At 40.0% G+C, this 16,657-nt stretch overlaps 1 protein-coding gene across 1 annotated transcript; it reads right to left on the minus strand.

Annotated features, from left to right (window-relative positions):
* Positions 1-9,343: 9,343 nt before the first annotated feature.
* On the minus strand, positions 9,344-12,341 carry LOC117337116. The gene is made up of 2 exons (XM_033897909.1): positions 11,749-12,341; positions 9,344-10,594 (listed from the first exon to the last, which is right to left on the minus strand). The coding sequence occupies exons 1-2, from the start codon at positions 12,229-12,231 to the stop codon at positions 10,349-10,351; spliced, it is 729 nt and encodes a 242-aa protein (XP_033753800.1). The 5' UTR covers positions 12,232-12,341; the 3' UTR covers positions 9,344-10,348.
* Positions 12,342-16,657: the final 4,316 nt, after the last annotated feature.

Genomic DNA, 16,657 nt, shown 5'->3' on the forward strand with positions numbered 1-16,657 from the left:
GGTCTGGAGAACTGTGTTAACATTGGGCTCTGGAGAACTGTGTTAAAATTGGGCTCTGGAGAACTGTGTTAAAATTGGGCTCTGGAGAACTGTGTTAACATTGGGCTCTGGAGAACTGTGTTAACATTGGGCTCTGGAGAACTGTGTTAACATTGGGCTCTGGAGAACTGTGTTAACATTGGGCTCTGGAGAACTGTGTTAACATTGGGCTCTGGAGAACTGTGTTAAAATTGGGCTCTGGAGAACTGTGTTAACATTGGGCTCTGGAGAACTGTGTTAAAATTGGGCTCTGGAGAACTGTGTTAAAATTGGGCTCTGGAGAACTGTGTTAACATTGGGCTCTGGAGAACTGTGTTAACATTGGGCTCTGGAGAACTGTGTTAAAATTGGGCTCTGGAGAACTGTGTTAAAATTGGGCTCTGGAGAACTGTGTTAACATTGGGCTCTGGAGAACTGTGTTAACATTGGGCTCTGGAGAACTGTGTTAACATTGGGCTCTGGAGAACTGTGTTAACATTGGGCTCTGGAGAACTGTGTTAAAATTGGGCTCTGGAGAACTGTGTTAACATTGGGCTCTGGAGAACTGTGTTAAAATTGGGCTCTGGAGAACTGTGTTAACATTGGGCTCTGGAGAACTGTGTTAACATTGGGCTCTGGAGAACTGTGTTAACATTGGGCTCTGGAGAACTGTGTTAAAATTGGGCTCTGGAGAACTGTGTTAAAATTGGGCTCTGGAGAACTGTGTTAAAATTGGGCTCTGGAGAACTGTGTTAAAATTGGGCTCTGGAGAACTGTGTTAAAATTGGGCTCTGGAGAACTGTGTTAACATTGGGCTCTGGAGAACTGTGTTAAAATTGGGCTCTGGAGAACTGTGTTAACATTGGGCTCTGGAGAACTGTGTTAACATTGGGCTCTGGAGAACTGTGTTAACATTGGGCTCTGGAGAACTGTGTTAACATTGGGCTCTGGAGAACTGTGTTAACATTGGGCTCTGGAGAACTGTGTTAACATTGGGCTCTGGAGAACTGTGTTAAAATTGGGCTCTGGAGAACTGTGTTAACATTGGGCTCTGGAGAACTGTGTTAAAATTGGGCTCTGGAGAACTGTGTTAACATTGGGCTCTGGAGAACTGTGTTAAAATTGGGCTCTGGAGAACTGTGTTAAAATTGGGCTCTGGAGAACTGTGTTAACATTGGGCTCTGGAGAACTGTGTTAACATTGGGCTCTGGAGAACTGTGTTAACATTGGGCTCTGGAGAACTGTGTTAAAATTGGGCTCTGGAGAACTGTGTTAACATTGGGCTCTGGAGAACTGTGTTAAAATTGGGCTCTGGAGAACTGTGTTAACATTGGGCTCTGGAGAACTGTGTTAAAATTGGGCTCTGGAGAACTGTGTTAACATTGGGCTCTGGAGAACTGTGTTAACATTGGGCTCTGGAGAACTGTGTTAAAATTGGGCTCTGGAGAACTGTGTTAACATTGGGCTCTGGAGAACTGTGTTAACATTGGGCTCTGGAGAACTGTGTTAACATTGGGCTCTGGAGAACTGTGTTAAAATTGGGCTCTGGAGAACTGTGTTAAAATTGGGCTCTGGAGAACTGTGTTAACATTGGGCTCTGGAGAACTGTGTTAACATTGGGCTCTGGAGAACTGTGTTAACATTGGGCTCTGGAGAACTGTGTTAAAATTGGGCTCTGGAGAACTGTGTTAACATTGGGCTCTGGAGAACTGTGTTAACATTGGGCTCTGGAGAACTGTGTTAACATTGGGCTCTGGAGAACTGTGTTAACATTTGGCTCTGGAGAACTGTGTTAAAATTGGGCTCTGGAGAACTGTGTTAACATTGGGCTCTGGAGAACTGTGTTAAAATTGGGCTCTGGAGAACTGTGTTAACATTGGGCTCTGGAGAACTGTGTTAACATTGGGCTCTGGAGAACTGTGTTAACATTGGGCTCTGGAGAACTGTGTTAACATTGGGCTCTGGAGAACTGTGTTAAAATTGGGCTCTGGAGAACTGTGTTAACATTGGGCTCTGGAGAACTGTGTTAACATTGGGCTCTGGAGAACTGTGTTAACATTGGGCTCTGGAGAACTGTGTTAACATTGGGCTCTGGAGAACTGTGTCAAAATTGGGCTCTGGAGAACTGTGTTAACATTGGGCTCTGGAGAACTGTGTTAAAATTGGGCTCTGGAGAACTGTGTTAAAATTGGGCTCTGGAGAACTGTGTTAACATTGGGCTCTGGAGAACTGTGTTAACATTGGGCTCTGGAGAACTGTGTTAACATTGGGCTCTGGAGAACTGTGTTAACATTGGGCTCTGGAGAACTGTGTTAACATTGGGCTCTGGAGAACTGTGTTAACATTGGGCTCTGGAGAACTGTGTTAACATTGGGCTCTGGAGAACTGTGTTAACATTGGGCTCTGGAGAACTGTGTTAACATTGGGCTCTGGAGAACTGTGTCAAAATTGGGCTCTGGAGAACTGTGTTAACATTGGGCTCTGGAGAACTGTGTTAAAATTGGGCTCTGGAGAACTGTGTTAAAATTGGGCTCTGGAGAACTGTGTTAACATTGGGCTCTGGAGAACTGTGTTAACATTGGGCTCTGGAGAACTGTGTTAACATTGGGCTCTGGAGAACTGTGTTAACATTGGGCTCTGGAGAACTGTGTTAAAATTGGGCTCTGGAGAACTGTGTTAACATTGGGCTCTGGAGAACTGTGTTAACATTGGGCTCTGGAGAACTGTGTTAACATTGGGCTCTGGAGAACTGTGTTAACATTGGGCTCTGGAGAACTGTGTTAAAATTGGGCTCTGGAGAACTGTGTTAACATTGGGCTCTGGAGAACTGTGTTAAAATTGGGCTCTGGAGAACTGTGTTAACATTGGGCTCTGGAGAACTGTGTTAAAATTGGGCTCTGGAGAACTGTGTTAACATTGGGCTCTGGAGAACTGTGTTAACATTGGGCTCTGGAGAACTGTGTTAAAATTGGGCTCTGGAGAACTGTGTTAAAATTGGGCTCTGGAGAACTGTGTTAACATTGGGCTCTGGAGAACTGTGTTAAAATTGGGCTCTGGAGAACTGTGTTAAAATTGGGCTCTGGAGAACTGTGTTAACATTGGGCTCTGGAGAACTGTGTTAACATTGGGCTCTGGAGAACTGTGTTAAAATTGGGCTCTGGAGAACTGTGTTAAAATTGGGCTCTGGAGAACTGTGTTAACATTGGGCTCTGGAGAACTGTGTTAACATTGGGCTCTGGAGAACTGTGTTAAAATTGGGCTCTGGAGAACTGTGTTAACATTGGGCTCTGGAGAACTGTGTTAACATTGGGCTCTGGAGAACTGTGTTAAAATTGGGCTCTGGAGAACTGTGTTAAAATTGGGCTCTGGAGAACTGTGTTAAAATTGGGCTCTGGAGAACTGTGTTAAAATTGGGCTCTGGAGAACTGTGTTAACATTGGGCTCTGGAGAACTGTGTTAACATTGGGCTCTGGAGAACTGTGTTAAAATTGGGCTCTGGAGAACTGTGTTAACATTGGGCTCTGGAGAACTGTGTTAAAATTGGGCTCTGGAGAACTGTGTTAAAATTGGGCTCTGGAGAACTGTGTTAAAATTGGGCTCTGGAGAACTGTGTTAACATTGGGCTCTGGAGAACTGTGTTAACATTGGGCTCTGGAGAACTGTGTTAACATTGGGCTCTGGAGAACTGTGTTAAAATTGGGCTCTGGAGAACTGTGTTAAAATTGGGCTCTGGAGAACTGTGTTAACATTGGGCTCTGGAGAACTGTGTTAAAATTGGGCTCTGGAGAACTGTGTTAACATTGGGCTCTGGAGAACTGTGTTAAAATTGGGCTCTGGAGAACTGTGTTAAAATTGGGCTCTGGAGAACTGTGTTAAAATTGGGCTCTGGAGAACTGTGTTAACATTGGGCTCTGGAGAACTGTGTTAAAATTGGGCTCTGGAGAACTGTGTTAACATTGGGCTCTGGAGAACTGTGTTAACATTGGGCTCTGGAGAACTGTGTTAAAATTGGGCTCTGGAGAACTGTGTTAACATTGGGCTCTGGAGAACTGTGTTAACATTGGGCTCTGGAGAACTGTGTTAACATTGGGCTCTGGAGAACTGTGTTAACATTGGGCTCTGGAGAACTGTGTTAAAATTGGGCTCTGGAGAACTGTGTTAACATTGGGCTCTGGAGAACTGTGTTAAAATTGGGCTCTGGAGAACTGTGTCAAAATTGGGCTCTGGAGAACTGTGTTAACATTGGGCTCTGGAGAACTGTGTTAACATTGGGCTCTGGAGAACTGTGTTAACATTGGGCTCTGGAGAACTGTGTTAACATTGGGCTCTGGAGAACTGTGTCAAAATTGGGCTCTGGAGAACTGTGTTAACATTGGGCTCTGGAGAACTGTGTTAAAATTGGGCTCTGGAGAACTGTGTTAACATTGGGCTCTGGAGAACTGTGTTAACATTGGGCTCTGGAGAACTGTGTTAAAATTGGGCTCTGGAGAACTGTGTTAACATTGGGCTCTGGAGAACTGTGTTAAAATTGGGCTCTGGAGAACTGTGTTAAAATTGGGCTCTGGAGAACTGTGTTAAAATTGGGCTCTGGAGAACTGTGTTAACATTGGGCTCTGGAGAACTGTGTTAACATTGGGCTCTGGAGAACTGTGTTAACATTGGGCTCTGGAGAACTGTGTTAAAATTGGGCTCTGGAGAACTGTGTTAACATTGGGCTCTGGAGAACTGTGTTAACATTGGGCTCTGGAGAACTGTGTCAAAATTGGGCTCTGGAGAACTGTGTTAACATTGGGCTCTGGAGAACTGTGTTAACATTGGGCTCTGGAGAACTGTGTTAACATTGGGCTCTGGAGAACTGTGTTAAAATTGGGCTCTGGAGAACTGTGTTAACATTGGGCTCTGGAGAACTGTGTTAACATTGGGCTCTGGAGAACTGTGTTAACATTGGGCTCTGGAGAACTGTGTCAAAATTGGGCTCTGGAGAACTGTGTTAACATTGGGCTCTGGAGAACTGTGTTAAAATTGGGCTCTGGAGAACTGTGTTAAAATTGGGCTCTGGAGAACTGTGTTAACATTGGGCTCTGGAGAACTGTGTTAACATTGGGCTCTGGAGAACTGTGTTAACATTGGGCTCTGGAGAACTGTGTTAACATTGGGCTCTGGAGAACTGTGTTAAAATTGGGCTCTGGAGAACTGTGTTAAAATTGGGCTCTGGAGAACTGTGTTAACATTGGGCTCTGGAGAACTGTGTTAACATTGGGCTCTGGAGAACTGTGTTAAAATTGGGCTCTGGAGAACTGTGTTAACATTGGGCTCTGGAGAACTGTGTAAAATTGGGCTCTGGAGAACTGTGTTAACATTGGGCTCTGGAGAACTGTGTTAACATTGGGCTCTGGAGAACTGTGTTAACATTGGGCTCTGGAGAACTGTGTTAACATTGGGCTCTGGAGAACTGTGTTAACATTGGGCTCTGGAGAACTGTGTTAACATTGGGCTCTGGAGAACTGTGTTAACATTGGGCTCTGGAGAACTGTGTTAAAATTGGGCTCTGGAGAACTGTGTTAACATTGGGCTCTGGAGAACTGTGTTAACATTGGGCTCTGGAGAACTGTGTTAACATTGGGCTCTGGAGAACTGTGTTAACATTGGGCTCTGGAGAACTGTGTTAACATTGGGCTCTGGAGAACTGTGTTAAAATTGGGCTCTGGAGAACTGTGTTAAAATTGGGCTCTGGAGAACTGTTAAAATTGGGCTCTGGAGAACTGTGTTAACATTGGGCTCTGGAGAACTGTGTTAACATTGGGCTCTGGAGAACTGTGTTAACATTGGGCTCTGGAGAACTGTGTTAACATTGGGCTCTGGAGAACTGTGTTAACATTGGGCTCTGGAGAACTGTGTTAAAATTGGGCTCTGGAGAACTGTGTTAAAATTGGGCTCTGGAGAACTGTGTTAACATTGGGCTCTGGAGAACTGTGTTAAAATTGGGCTCTGGAGAACTGTGTTAACATTGGGCTCTGGAGAACTGTGTTAAAATTGGGCTCTGGAGAACTGTGTTAACATTGGGCTCTGGAGAACTGTGTTAACATTGGGCTCTGGAGAACTGTGTTAAAATTGGGCTCTGGAGAACTGTGTTAACATTGGGCTCTGGAGAACTGTGTTAAAATTGGGCTCTGGAGACCTGTGTTAACATTGGGCTCTGGAGAACTGTGTTAAAATTGGGCTCTGGAGAACTGTGTTAACATTGGGCTCTGGAGAACTGTGTTAACATTGGGCTCTGGAGAACTGTGTTAACATTGGGCTCTGGAGAACTGTGTTAAAATTGGGCTCTGGAGAACTGTGTTAAAATTGGGCTCTGGAGAACTGTGTTAACATTGGGCTCTGGAGAACTGTGTTAACATTGGGCTCTGGAGAACTGTGTTAACATTGGGCTCTGGAGAACTGTGTTAACATTGGGCTCTGGAGAACTGTGTTAAAATTGGGCTCTGGAGAACTGTGTTAACATTGGGCTCTGGAGAACTGTGTTAACATTGGGCTCTGGAGAACTGTGTTAAAATTGGGCTCTGGAGAACTGTGTTAACATTGGGCTCTGGAGAACTGTGTTAAAATTGGGCTCTGGAGAACTGTGTTAAAATTGGGCTCTGGAGAACTGTGTTAACATTGGGCTCTGGAGAACTGTGTTAACATTGGGCTCTGGAGAACTGTGTTAACATTGGGCTCTGGAGAACTGTGTTAACATTGGGCTCTGGAGAACTGTGTTAACATTGGGCTCTGGAGAACTGTGTTAACATTGGGCTCTGGAGAACTGTGTTAACATTGGGCTCTGGAGAACTGTGTTAACATTGGGCTCTGGAGAACTGTGTTAAAATTGGGCTCTGGAGAACTGTGTTAACATTGGGCTCTGGAGAACTGTGTCAAAATTGGGCTCTGGAGAACTGTGTTAACATTGGGCTCTGGAGAACTGTGTTAACATTGGGCTCTGGAGAACTGTGTTAACATTGGGCTCTGGAGAACTGTGTTAACATTGGGCTCTGGAGAACTGTGTTAACATTGGGCTCTGGAGAACTGTGTTAACATTGGGCTCTGGAGAACTGTGTTAACATTGGGCTCTGGAGAACTGTGTTAACATTGGGCTCTGGAGAACTGTGTTAACATTGGGCTCTGGAGAACTGTGTCAAAATTGGGCTCTGGAGAACTGTGTTAACATTGGGCTCTGGAGAACTGTGTTAACATTGGGCTCTGGAGAACTGTGTTAACATTGGGCTCTGGAGAACTGTGTTAAAATTGGGCTCTGGAGAACTGTGTTACATTGGGCTCTGGAGAACTGTGTTAACATTGGGCTCTGGAGAACTGTGTTAACATTGGGCTCTGGAGAACTGTGTTAACATTGGGCTCTGGAGAACTGTGTTAAAATTGGGCTCTGGAGAACTGTGTTAACATTGGGCTCTGGAGAACTGTGTTAACATTGGGCTCTGGAGAACTGTGTTAACATTGGGCTCTGGAGAACTGTGTTAACATTGGGCTCTGGAGAACTGTGTTAACATTGGGCTCTGGAGAACTGTGTTAACATTGGGCTCTGGAGAACTGTGTTAAAATTGGGCTCTGGAGAACTGTGTCAAAATTGGGCTCTGGAGAACTGTGTTAACATTGGGCTCTGGAGAACTGTGTTAACATTGGGCTCTGGAGAACTGTGTTAACATTGGGCTCTGGAGAACTGTGTTAACATTGGGCTCTGGAGAACTGTGTTAAAATTGGGCTCTGGAGAACTGTGTTAACATTGGGCTCTGGAGAACTGTGTTAACATTGGGCTCTGGAGAACTGTGTTAACATTGGGCTCTGGAGAACTGTGTTAACATTGGGCTCTGGAGAACTGTGTTAACATTGGGCTCTGGAGAACTGTGTTAACATTGGGGCTCTGGAGAACTGTGTTAAAATTGGGCTCTGGAGAACTGTGTTAACATTGGGCTCGGCCCAAAAGGGTTAAAAAATTGGGCCCCCCAAAAACTGTTTAAAAAATTTTGGGGGGGAGGAACCGTTTAAAATTGGTGTTGGGGGAAAAAAAAAAACCAAAGGGGGCCCCAAAACGTTGTTAAAATTGGGCCTGGAAGGGAAAACCTGGGGGTTTAAATTTGGGGGCCTTTAAATGGGTTTTAAACCCCGGGTTTTTTGGGGAAAAGTTTAAAATTTGCCCAAAAGGTAATTGGGCTCGGAAAAAAAAAAAGGTTAAAAAGGGGTTTTTTGTGAACAAACCCTTTTGGGTTAACCCCTTTTTTTTTTATTTAAACGTTTTAATGGGATTCGATTAAAAAAAATTTAAATTTTGGAAATTTTTTTTTTTTTGGGGAGATAAAAAGGCAAAAGTTTCCGGTTTTCAAAGGGGTTAAACAAGGGAAAAGAGCAGCCTTTTTTTCCCCCAAACCCACAAGCCTACCCCCCAGTGTCGCGGGGACGGGAACCGCCGACCCCCGCTGTTTGGTGTTCCAAAAATTAAAAAACCCAATGTCCAAATGGGGGGCGGGTTTCATTTAAGACTTCCGTAAAATTTTTGGGGACAATCCAAATTTTAACCAAAACCCCGGTTTAAAATTTTTTATAAAATTTTTTACCTCCCGGTTTTTTAAATTTTTAATTTTTTCCAAAAAAAAAAAAAATTTCCAAGGCTTAAGGTTGGGGGAAAACCGGGCCAAAAGGGAAAGCCTTATTAAAAAAGGGAAAAATTTAAACAGTTAAAAAACAATTTCGGGCCCCTTTCCCTTTTTTTAAATTTTTCCCCAAAACAAATGTGTGTTTTAATAAAAAATTTAAAGAGTTTAGGAAAATTTTTATTTTTATTCAAAGTTATTTTAAAAACAAAAATTTAAAACATTTTCAAAGGTTTCCTCCCTTTTTTGGGGGTTGTTTTGGCCCCCCCCCCCCCCCCCCCCCCCCCCCAAAAAAAAAAAAAAAAAAAAAAAAAAAAATTTTTTAAACTTTTTGTTTTTCAAAAAAAAAAAAAAAAAAAGGTTAAAAAGTGAAAAAATTTGTAAATTTCAATTTCCAAAAAATAAAATTGTAGGATTTGGATTTTTTCCTTGTTGAATTTTTTTTGGGTTTTTATTTTTTGGGGGCCGTTAAAAAGGTTTTTTTTTTAAAACCTAGGCTTATATATCCATGCCACACCGGTATTAGGTTGAGGTGATAGAACACGGCAAAAGAAAGCCTATTAAAAAGGGACCATTTACATCACGTGTACACACACACAATCGGGTCTAATTCCCTTTGTTTATACTTTTAACCCACGAAATTTCAATGTGTATTCCAGGATAAAAAAAACTGTGAAGAGTTGAAGCAAACTTATTTATTTTTATTCTTAAAGGTGTAGTTATAAAAGAGGTCATTAAAGTTATCAAATGTTATTCATTTTATCAAATGGAGTAATTCGTGTGAAATAAGATTGCATGCCCAGTGATTTTTAATATGTGGTCAGTATTTAGTCTATCAAGAGTGACGCCCCCTACCCGTGTCGGTTAATGTTTCTCGGGAAGCTGAAGAACCGACCGATCTCCGCAGTCGTGGTTGTGTCCGTCGGCAAGACATCTTACCCTAATAGATCAGGATATGGGATGTGGCGGGCCTACAAGTTTAAGCAATGTGCCTTGTAAATCTTTACAGTGACAGATGTCAATTTGAAAATATATCCCAAAGTTTAAACTAGTTTTTATCAAATTTAGTAGAATCCAACATCTCTCTGACAGTGTATTTTAAAATTAATTTTTATTAAAGCAAAATTTTTTTTTAAAAATTCCATATGCAACATAACGTGTCGAAACCGTGACCTGGATATATATGAAATCAGAGACGTACATGATAAACATGTATTCTGACGTCCCTAAACATATTTGATGGACAGACTTAGAAACTATGTTTTGACAGGCGCCCTTTAGACGCATTTGTAAATAAATCAAACAATTGCTGCCTGTTCTATCTAGCTCTTTACTGATTTAATTAAGAGTTTGATGTCAACTGTGGTCTCATTTGATTGATTCAACGTCACTTTTAAGCACATTAAAACATTCAATTTACTCTTGTTGTCTTTTCTATTATATAACTATGTACATGTATGTGAAAATGTATTTCATTCCAAAATAAATTTAGGATGATTTTCTTTTTATATTTTTTTTATTTTGGAGCGTAAAGGTGAATTGCCTGGAGGTTTGGGCTTTTAATTTTTCGTTTAACAAGATACATTAAATTTGCCAAAATTGACACGTATCAGACATGGGCTATCAGCATAGAGCATTTCGCAAATTAAGTAGATACTCAAGTTCAATTTAAATTCCTGTGTAGGTAATTTTCAGTCTAAAACTACGAATCCTCTACGGACAGTTTTTCTGATAACCCTCTTTGGTTTAGGTTTTTGTGATCCCGATCTTGCCCTTGCCCTTGCTCTTTCTCGTGACCTTAACCTTGACCTCCAGCCTCGCCTCAGCGGAAATCGCCGTCTGGGTTTAGGTTTGGGTTTGGCGGGAACAATGGAAAAACTTCCTTTGTTGGACCGCTTTGGTGTTTGTCGATTTCCACTGGGTTTGCCTTTCGTTTTCTATTAATAGAAAATAGATTAAAAATAAAGTCAACAAAGCTCTTCCTCCCATTTCACCTGCCAACAATATGTAGATGCTATTATTTGCAATATAAACATTGTTTTTGCTCATTTCACTTCTATATCATCATCATACATGTAAAGTACGTTCTCTGTAACAAAATAGAGGAAACAGAAAGGACCTTTTCATCACCTGAGGTGAATACCTCTTCTACCAGGTTGCTAAACCACCATATTAACCGAAACCGAAATTGCATTTGCCAGTTCATGTTACCTTGTATGAATATCTTATGATTTTGTTTTATCTTAAAACTTAACATTATACACTCCTATGCTATATATCGACCTGCATATTTCGATCTCTTATCCAATCAGAATAAGAGAAAGTTTTGGCATGTATAATATATCTTATGTATACCAGGTATGTATAGCATGGTCATGTAGTAATAACGACAGTACAGACAAGTTAATTGTCGAATTTTCGAAGCAATCTGTCCCTTTATCAAGACACAAGTAAATTAAAAAGACAAAACAAACAAAACACGATAACATACAGACATAAAGCATGGAACAGGTATATAAGTTAGTAGATAAACAACGAACAATATTGTTATCTTTATATTAATGATTCTTTTACGGTAATTCATTCGCCGAAGGAGCCAGAAGTACCCGCAGCTTATACCACCTCGCCACGTCCAATATAGTTAAAATAGTTTAAAGAAAAATGTGAAACCTACACTGTTTTAATACATTTATATAATTCTATATGTATACGGTCTGCAGGGCTGGAGTTTGTGTGTCTAGTACCTGTACAGGTGTGTATCACATCAAATGTTACGTATTGTATGAAGTTAATGGATATTTAATTGCCTGTAAGTAATTAAGAAAGTTAATTTACATCTCTTTTATTATTATACCTGTGACCGTTACGACCAGGCACCTGTCGTAATAATGAGATCACAGACAGGTGAGTGTATCTCTCTTCCACACAAAGACATATTATGTGAATATTTCCCCAAATTTAAAGTTGTCTCCAGATGTCAACTTACCGGCAAATTTAAACACTTCTGCGTATCTATAAAAAGGATTTGGACAATTATTTTTACTTGCCTACCTACGACATAATTGAATTCGTAAATGTAGGTAATACTTACTATTGTTCCAGTTTTATCAGACTGTTTATTGCCGAGGATGAGAATATGTCGTAGGGATTGTTTGAAGTTCTCATTTTTTTGGCGTTCAGGTAATGTGTTTGGTCCGTTAAGCTCCGACTCTCTTCGCCTTTCTGGTCCCTTTCCTCCGACTGTCCCGCCTCGCCGAGAATTCCCTTTCCCTGCGGCATTCCCTTTGACTTTACCATCCCTAGATGTAGATGGTTTCCGAACTGCCCTCTTTTGACGCTCATTCCACCTGTCCGAACTGTCCACGACTTGGTAAGTCCAATCAGTTTCCGGCAGCAATTGTCCAAAACGTGACCCAAAGATATTGCTGGAAATGTCCGGCGAAAACACTATCTCTTTCAATTCATAGTCTTTTTCTTTAAGTCGATTCGTTGCAGATTCAGACAATTTCGCCGGATGACCACCCACTGACCACATACAAATGACCACTAAGCAAATTCTCAAAATCAGTTCCATTTTTGAAACTTTGTTTACGGTTTGACACCCTCTACTGGGAAGAGTAAACCGATCACAGTGTCTCTTCCTGCAATCCCTTCCCAACTATGTTGTTGATTTCTTAAAATAAAACGTCACCCAATAGAAGATGGAACGAATATAAAACCATCTAAAGAGCATGTAACGCGTTCGCTATTTTCCGGATCTAGCAGACCCGGTGAGGATTCACCTTAGAAAATAAACTGTAGTCTATATATGTAGCCAGTAAAAACATCCGATTTCAAATTATGTCACTAGCTTCCCAGTATTCCGAAGGCCAAATAGTCCGTCGGCCCGATAATCCGAAGGCCCACAAGTCCGAAGGCCCGATAATCCGAACAGCTCGTGATATCGATGGCCCCTGAGCTATCAAATCACGAAAAGAGAAACACCGACCGCCCCGATTGGGTATCTAACCACACTCCTCGGATTTTCACTGGATATGCCATTAGTGATGATCTACCGCTGTGCTATCGTGGTCGGGTTGTGAATATCTTAAACAATTCCATAACCACACTGATATGTCATCATATTGAAATAACCTAAAGGTATATGAATACATACCCATCTCTGAAAGTCTTCGTTCTAGATACACAGACCAAGGCGTTGTCGTGGTAGACCATTAAATTGTTACTAGGAGAGAAGATATCGCTCTACCTTAACTAAAAGTCTGTCAAAAAAAATTTGGTCTTTGGTCTTTCTACTGCGCACTTTTTTCTAGATGGCTTCTACAGACAATTCCGTATTGCCTGACACATTCAAGGGTTCAGAACAGGCATGTATAAGGTATATATACACTGGAACCCTTGGATTTGCGCAATATATTACCTCTTTTCCGTTTATTATTATGTTGCAAGTTTTAACGAATATGTAACTTTAATGTAAATAGGTGTGTGCTTATGATATTTACATATATTCAAAAGTTTATTTATTTTTCTTTTTAAATCCAAATTGCATGAAAGAGAATATAGAAAACGTGTGGTTTTTGACGTGGTATCTCCCACTGAGTGAGATCATGCTGTTTATGTCTCCAATTACGCCACTTGATGTCATCATATTGAAATAACCTAAAGGTATATGAATACATACCCATCTCTGAAAGTCTTCGTTCTAGATACACAGACCAAGGCGTTGTCGTGGTAGACCATTAAATTGTTACTAGGAGAGAAGATATCGCTCTACCTTAACTAAAAGTCTGTCAAAAAAAATTTGGTCTTTGGTCTTTCTACTGCGCACTTTTTTCTAGATGGCTTCTACAGACAATTCCGTATTGCCTGACACATTCAAGGGTTCAGAACAGGCATGTATAAGGTATATATACACTGGAACCCTTGGATTTGCGCAATATATTACCTCTTTTCCGTTTATTATTATGTTGCAAGTTTTAACGAATATGTAACTTTAATGTAAATAGGTGTGTGCTTATGATATTTACATATATTCAAAAGTTTATTTATTTTTCTTTTTAAATCCAAATTGCATGAAAGAGAATATAGAAAACGTGTGGTTTTTGACGTGGTATCTCCCACTGAGTGAGATCATGCTGTTTATGTCTCCAATTACGCCACTTGATGAAATACCTGTATGAAATATTCCACGAGGCCGCGCTCGTCGCCCTTCAATCACTTTTCTTACAGTGACAGATGTCAGCTGGTATTTCAGACAGGCCCGTCATTATATCTGTTGATAAGGTATACGTATATAGTACGCCCTTTCCAGGTTTCCCACGGTGATATATTTCACGGATTTCCAGACCATGAAATATAAGGTAAGACAAGCACTTATGGAAATCCTCAGTTGCTAACCGATTATCTAAATCAAGAACAAAGAGACAAAGCAGTTGTTTCTGAACGTTTTAGCGCTATGATAGCATGACGTCATCATTCGGTTCGTGACGTCGTTTTGTACTCTACGTCAGTTTTTGAATATTCGAAGAGAGCGTCGGAAAGGATACTTAAGTGACGAATGAAATACTGTTATCTCAAAAACAATCAATCAAAAAGAAAGAAAAATAACTAATAATAAAAATAAAAAAATAAATAGAAAAAACGCAAACGTAAAAAAAAAAAAAAAAAAAAAAAGAACCACAAATAAATAAATGAATAAAAAACAAAACAACGACAAAAAAACAACAAAAAAACAACGACAAACGTAAAGTAAAACAAGAAATAGATAGACAGATTTCGGGTGAGTACATTTAACCCTTTCCACGCCAAATTTCACGCTGCTGATTATTGACGCCGGGGAAACCTATTAAACGCAGAAACAGATTTTTCTACGTATTTTTGATATCGATTGTTTCATTCAACATTTTAAGCTCAGCTTAGATATGCTTAGTATTGTGTAGTGATTTTTTTCTATGACTTTTTTTTAGCAAACGTTAAAATCAGGCGATGAATTCCAAGATATTAACCCTTAGGCTGCCATAGGGCCGATTTGGGCCGATCTGAATTTTTACGTTGACTGCCAACTGGGCCGATTGGGCCGATCTGGTTTTAACGAATTTTGACGTAACGTGCTGTATTGTTAATGACGTCATCAATTCATGTGTTCTCCGCCCACGTATTAGTTCATAGAACAAAGAAATTTCCAAATGTGTAACGTTAAAATATTATTGGAAAAAAAACACGTACCGTACTTGTCTACAAAACACCTCTGTGTTTTCTATAGAATCGGAAGGAGGTAAGTATTCAAGGATATATACTGACATCTGGTATAAAAAGGCAGTATAAAATAAGTTAGGACACTTCGATCTATTTTCTTGAACATCTGATTCATGCGTTTTTTTATCACTGCTTTACGAGTTAATAGAATATCAAATAACTCTACCAGTTGTCTGTTTTTGACGTTTATATATGAATTGTGAATTTCAAATAAAGGTTATACTTAAATCACGTTTAGATTTAATGCAACATATTTTAGATACTTTTTTTTATTTGTTGACATCATTTCTATTTTGCCCGACAGAGGAATATTTTATATTAGTCATGGAATGAATCTCATAATGGTACAAATTGATAATTATAAAGATGAAGATTGAAATCGGTGAAGGGTCATGCTTGGGATGTTTTTGATATACAAATATGACAAGTGTTTGTGAAAAACATATGCTATATGCATCTGCGTTTTGAAAATAATGAAACTAAAGAAAATATCAAACGGATGTCCAAAGAGCTTAACAATATTACAGGTCAGAGCCTTACATTTGATAAATTAGTTAGTACGTTCGTATTCCGTGACCTACATTTGTTGACCTATATCTGATAGATTGCTGCAGTATATTCATATCATCTTGACCTACATCTTTTGAAGAAATTTCGTATCCGTGACCTATATTTTGATAAACTGGTGCAATACATTCGTATCAACGTGACCTACATCTGTTGACCTATATTTGATAGATTGCTGCAGTATATTCGTATTCCGTGACCTATATCTGTTGACCTATATCTGATAGATTATTGTAGTACATTCGTATCGCCGTGACCTACATCTTTTCATCTGTTGACCAATATTTAATAAATTGCAGTATTACATTCGTATCACCGTGACCTACATCTGTTCATCTGTTGACCTATATTTGATAAATTGCTGTATTACATTCGTATTCCGTGACCTACATCTGTTGACCTATATTTGATAAATTGCTGTACTACATTCGTATTCCGTGACCTACATCTGTTGACCTATATTTGATAGATTGTTGTAGTATATTCGTATCATCGTGACCTATATCTGTTCATCTGTTGACCTATATTTGATAAATTGCTGTATTACATTGGTATCACCGTAACCTACATCTGTTCATCTGTTGACCTATATTTGATAAATTGCTGTACTACATTCGTATCACCGTGACCTACATGTTGACCTATATTTGATAAATTGCTGTACTACATTCGTATTCCGTGACCTACGTCTGTTCATCTGTTGACCTATATCTGATAGATTGTTGTAGTACATTCGTATCATCGTGACCTATATATGTTCATCTGTTGACCTATATTTGATAAATTGCTGTACTACATTCGTATCACCGTGACCTACATCTGTTGACCTATATTTGATAAATTGTTGTACTACATTGGTATCACCGTAACCTACATCTGTTCATCTGTTGACCTATATTTGATAAATTGCTGTACTACATTCGTATCACCGTGACCTACATCTGTTGACCTGTATTTGATAAATTGTAGAACATTCGTATTCCGTGACCTACGTCTTTTGAACTATATTTGATGAATTGATGTATATTTTTATCATCTTAACCTACATCTTTTGTAGCAATTTTCCGTCAGTGACCTACATTTGATTAAGTGTTGCAGTACATTCGTATCAACGTGACCTACATCTGTTAACCGATATTTGATTAATTGTTGTAGTAAATTCATATCATCTTGACCTA

This window comes from Pecten maximus, chromosome 11, assembly GCF_902652985.1.
Source record: "Pecten maximus chromosome 11, xPecMax1.1, whole genome shotgun sequence".
Classification (NCBI taxonomy): Eukaryota; Metazoa; Mollusca; class Bivalvia; order Pectinida; family Pectinidae; genus Pecten; species Pecten maximus.